The sequence below is a fragment of the Nicotiana tabacum genome, chromosome 22 (genome assembly GCF_000715075.1).
Source record: "Nicotiana tabacum cultivar K326 chromosome 22, ASM71507v2, whole genome shotgun sequence".
Lineage (NCBI taxonomy): Eukaryota > Viridiplantae > Streptophyta > Magnoliopsida > Solanales > Solanaceae > Nicotiana > Nicotiana tabacum.
In genome coordinates this window covers 122,603,120-122,608,522 of record NC_134101.1, presented here as the reverse complement: position 1 = coordinate 122,608,522, position 5,403 = coordinate 122,603,120, and the positions used below count along the sequence as shown (strand labels likewise).

Genomic DNA, 5,403 nt, shown 5'->3' with positions numbered 1-5,403 from the left:
AGGCACTTGAATGTACTATTACTCTTGGATGGAAAAGTGTGAAGATTTTATCTGATGCTAAGAATGTTGTTGATATGATCCAAAAATAGGTGGCTACTTCATGAGAGATAAAAGTGTTGTGTGAAGATATTTGGAAGCTATCAACCATGTTAGATCACGTCGAGTTTTTTTATATTCCAAGGAAGTTAAACAAAGTAGCTCATAGTTTAGCTAAATTTTCTATTTCTTTGTTGAAGGATATCTTCTGGGAGAAGTTTTTTCCAACTTAGATTGTCCAAAATATAAAGAGTACATTTGAACATTGTTGTTTGTTGATGCAGTAATATGAAGTCTTTGTTTTGGAAAAAAAAAAAAAGATTAGCATCCAAGCTTCAAAAGTACTAAAGCATTGAACGGAGTAAAAAAAAATGGTAAATAAAGAGAGTTACAAAGCAAAAGTGGCGAAAGTAATGCATGTGTATTCATACGTGTGCAATGCCAAAAAAAAAAAAAAGTTGTTCTATTTTGATTAATGCAATTTTCATTTTATTCCCACATAAAATTATTCCCTATTTTCTAGATTAACGAACTTGTTTTTGTTCACCAGCAAATCAAACAAAGATAAACTAATACCACCACTGCATATTATATCTATTTTAGTGCTGTATCTTTTCAACCAACTTTTCTTCACATGCCAAGTTTAGTTCGGGATAATAAACAAACATTATGAACTACTTTTATTGAAATCGCATTAGTTGATCCTAAAAAGTGTGCACTTCTTTTATTCAACAACAAAAACTACCCGTAGTAAATTTGAAACTTGTATTGCCTACTTTGGTATTATAGTTGATAACAGAGAACCATATGAATTTGTCACATATCTGGTCATGCAAATAAATCAATAAATAAATAATATGCAACTAGAACAACCGAAGGTGATTTTCCATTGATTATATATCCTCTATATGGTTCCACCAACCAAGTAACAGAACAAAAGAAAGAAAAAATGTTTAAAATTTGAAAAACGAAAATAATTAGTTCTAACTTTACATGATTACGTAAAGAATGAAATCTTATTAAATAACATAAGGTTTACCTAACTAAGATGTTGACAATAAAATAGTGGTGGGACCAACCACAATAGTGTATACTTGTCAATTATTAAATAAATACAAAAGACAAGACCATAAGACACCTCCTCGTGGGCTTCTTGCTGGGCACACTCCCCTTTCTTCTTTTTTCATAAGAATCCAATCCTGATGGTTATTTCACGTCATCATTCCTTCTCCCATCATTAATTTCCTATGGTGTTCGAACTAACTATAGTTATTACCACCCACTTTGATGTGAAAAACACTAGCTAGCTTGATCCATATATCAAGATCAGCTTGAACTTATAAATTGATCTAACAATGGTTAATGATTATGTACATGTGCATGGTATGATAATTGAGCTACCGTGCAAATCGAGCAGGAACTGATCTAGGCGTGGGCACAATCACGTCACGATCAGACTTCATTAAGTTTAGTCGATCTTGAATTATGGACTTGTCAAAACATCTGTTATCGGGATTCTCAGCGTAACATACGTAGTAACTACTTACACAAGCGTGAGGCAAAGCCATGGCAATCCTCGTCTGACATCATAAATACATGTCATGAATTAATTACGCACAAGTATAAAACAAACAATTAAGAGGGAAAAGGACTGACCAGAAGGTAACCGATGTAGGCAGAGAGGAGGGACAAGGTGGCGATGAAATTAGGGTAGACGGTGGCAGTCCAAGCGGCAACGACAATGACACAAATAGAACCGCTACAAACTCCGGTCAGAAAGCAAATGGCACTGGTCATGTCCGAATCTACTATTGTCTCCATTTCCCTCTTTTCAAACAACTCCCATGTGTCTTGTGATGCCTTCACAAAACTTTTCCCATATGTAGCAATCTGTGAAAAATATTTCCAATCAACGTTACATTTAATGCCCATCCAAAGCTCGAATAAAGGAACGAAGGTAGAGATAAATTAGTCCATTAAAATTTAATTAAACAACTTATTTCTTTATTTGAATAATTGTGAGATGGACGCCCTTAGTGACAAACTTCCCAATAATTAAGCACGAATTCGATATATTAAAGAGTCACCAACTAAATATGGTTGCAAAATGGTGCAAGTTTTATATGTTTTTTTCTGAATATTTGAAAAAATATCTTAAGGAAACTGCAGACATCTCAACTCACGCCGCATTGAAGGCGAGAGGGAATTACGACTCTAACTCTATGTATTAAATATACATTTAACAAGTCGGAAACGCCTGTATTAAGTAATAAACTGAGAATGACCCCAAAACCAATTACTAGTATAACTCTGAGTATGATGGAAAATATGTCCACATGTTACTTAGTCAAATGGACATCGATTTTTTTAGGAAAATTAAATCATAAGATAACAACGTCAACATCGAATGTAAATCCTAGAAACTCCTAGCAAATTATCATTTAGAAATCTCTAGAGCATAAAAAAAAAATTCTCCATTTTAAGGGTTGTTACTACTCTCTAAATACCAGTCAACCCAAAAAACCAGGACATTACTAACTGAACATATAAATACGAATTCCTATAAACTCCAAGCAGAGTATATAAATTTCGTAAAAATCTGAAAATTGCACTCAAAAGTCAAAACGTTAACAAATCCAAACAATTAAAATAGCCAACTAATCTACTTTATTGTTCTTTATAAATTAGATATAATATCATAATTTCATTAAATAGAATCACAATTTTTTTTGGTTTAACGTTATATGAAAGATAATAGTATCACCATTAAGTCCTAAAAACCTCCTATTACTGTCAAAATTTGGAAACAAACTTTCATTTTAAATTAGAAAAATTTATTATACTAATAACAACAATGTTTTTTAAAATATTATTCTATTATTAGAATGAAAAGTACCTGAACATAGGCCCAGCCATTGCCACGCTTAAAGATGGAATCCATGATTTTCAATCCACAATGAGCACAACAAAACATGAACTCATCTTCACCCTCTAGCAAATTCAACCCACGAGCCACAATCCTCAGCGCTTCAATTGCAGGTACAAATAAAGAACCGAGGCTTGCACTCCCAAGATTCACGGACAATGCCCTCTGAAAACAAAACTGAGTGCTAGATTGCATCCCTCTTAGATAATACAGAGCAATCACTCTACTCACTGTCAAATTCACCACATTCCTCATTACCTCAGTAATCCAAGCCATGCTCAGAACCAATAAAATAATAATCAAAGGTGGAAAGTAGAAATTTATAGCTCCAATCACAGCCAAAATCCACATTGACATCCACAAGAATCCAACAAAAAGTGTTATGTAAGTTGGCCGGTTTAAATCACGGAATTTTGTTACAGGTTCAAGGGCTTTGATTAAAATCTTTGTACAAAACTTGATTCTTGGCGTCACCCAACATGAGTACAATCCATTGCCAATTGCAAACATAATAAACACAACTCCAACACCATCAGTTGCAGGTTTTTGGAAGCAAATCAATAGGATTCCAGCTGATAATGTGAGAATAAAGGAACCCCAGAGTATGAAATGAATCATGAATGTAGGCCACACTCTCATTGCCTTTTGCCATATAAATGCTAGTGTTATGCTAAGTAGAGCAGCTGCTTCTACTTGTGGCAAAAAATACTTTAGTAGCCTTTTTTCCTTTCTTTGTGCTTCCCCTGCTTCTAGTATACCTTGTACACCTTTGAATAGAAGAAAACCAACTAGTCCAATTGCCGCAACCATGTGTAGGAGGAAGATAAATAGTGAAAACTTGTTCGTGTAGGATCTTGAATTCAGTGTTATTACTGAAGGTTGCTGGTCGGACCAAAAAGTTCAGATTTTTATCAAATATATATTGAAATGAAAAACAGGAAAAAGGGTAAAAAAATACTAATACTCTGCTATATAAAATATCTTAATTTTATGGTCCGTTATACTTTGGTATGCCACTAACATATGTCGTGTATTTATACTTGAGCGTGATGGAGCTCTAACATGGACCCTAATCAACGTATAATGGAAGATAATTATAAGCATGGTCAAACATATGAATTAAGTTTGGACCTTTTTCCCGAAATATTTTGACAGGCACGTTAGAGCTCCGTCAAAGTCAAGGGCAATCGAGATGATTTGCTAACGGTATCAAGGGCCTCAAAGTTTAATGGACGATAAAATTAAGATTTTTTTGTATAGCAGAAAAGTAATTTGGACTTTTTCTCCAAAAAAATAAAGAAGGAAAAAGGTAACTCCAGTTGTGGCTTAGAGACGACATACTTGAGGGGTAGTGGTAGGGGTGGAGCGAGTCTGAGAAGGCGCCGGAGAAGGACGGTGCTGAGACGGAGGCTGAGGCGGAGGCGGAGACGGAGACGGAGAAGGGCGGTGCTGAAAAGGAATCGGAAAAGAACGGTGCTGATGATGAGCTGCAGGTGGCGGAGCGTGATGATAAGGAGGAGGAACTCTAGTTCCTGCATTCATTACAAGCCTAAGCGGATTTGTAGCACTCAATCTTTGCATTCTCGACATGTTAAAATTATCACTGCCTGTTGCTGGTAGGGGTGGTTGTTGGTACGGAGGTGGGGGCTGCGTCTGAAATCCCCTTTGTTGACTACCCATTTCACCTTTCTCCACATCTCTCTCTTCTTCTTCTCGTATTTTAGTCTCCTTTTCTCCATTTTCTTCTTCAACTACCTACAATAAAAAGGAAAACAGAAAAAGATTTTAGATTCACTTTTAACCACCAAAGAAAATGGATATTTTGCAGGAAAAAATTATATAGGAGCTGGGCTTACAGGTTCTACTGCACCCATGAACGGCGGCGGAGTACGGAAGCGCGTGAAGGAGGTTGAGGAGGAGGGAAGAAAGTTTGTGGTGGTGATGTTATGGTGAGAGGAACGTTAGATTTTGTTGCTATGTTGGATTGTGGGGGCTGATGTTGCTATTGGTTGGTATCGAAATATTGCTATCGCCAACTTAGCTTTTTACATATCTTACCTCAGTCTCGCAAACTTGTTAAAGACCGAATTTGGGTAAAACATTCCAAACGTGCATCTTACGGCGCGTGATTACACAGTCCCTAGCTGCGGTTGTTTCTCGCACGTGTTCAATTTGGTTGAAAATTTTGCAGCAGTTTCGAGTTAAGAGCGCACATGGCGAACAAGAGACGAAGATAAAGTGAAGGCTGCTAAGATATAGTACTATTTTTTTAAGACTGAAAGCTAATATCCTTTTTTCTTAAAAAAGTTTTTGGAATATTTTCATGTTAATGTGTTTGGTATGAGGAATGAATTAATATTAGAGTAATTTCTGAAATTAATTTATATTACAAATTAATAATATATAACAAATCAGAAAGCATTTTTATGAAACTTTTTAGC

The 5,403-nt window shown here is 35.5% G+C and overlaps 1 protein-coding gene across 1 annotated transcript; it reads right to left on the bottom strand.

Annotated features, from left to right (window-relative positions):
- Positions 1–889: 889 nt before the first annotated feature.
- LOC107798100 (protein pns1) lies at positions 890–5,182 on the bottom strand. The gene is made up of 5 exons (XM_016621059.2): positions 4,819–5,182; positions 4,304–4,717; positions 2,933–3,844; positions 1,693–1,926; positions 890–1,616 (listed from the first exon to the last, which is right to left on the bottom strand). Exons 1-5 carry the CDS (start codon positions 4,834–4,836, stop codon positions 1,434–1,436), a joined length of 1,761 nt encoding a protein of 586 aa, XP_016476545.1. The 5' UTR covers positions 4,837–5,182; the 3' UTR covers positions 890–1,433.
- Between the last annotated feature and the right edge of the window lie 221 nt (positions 5,183–5,403).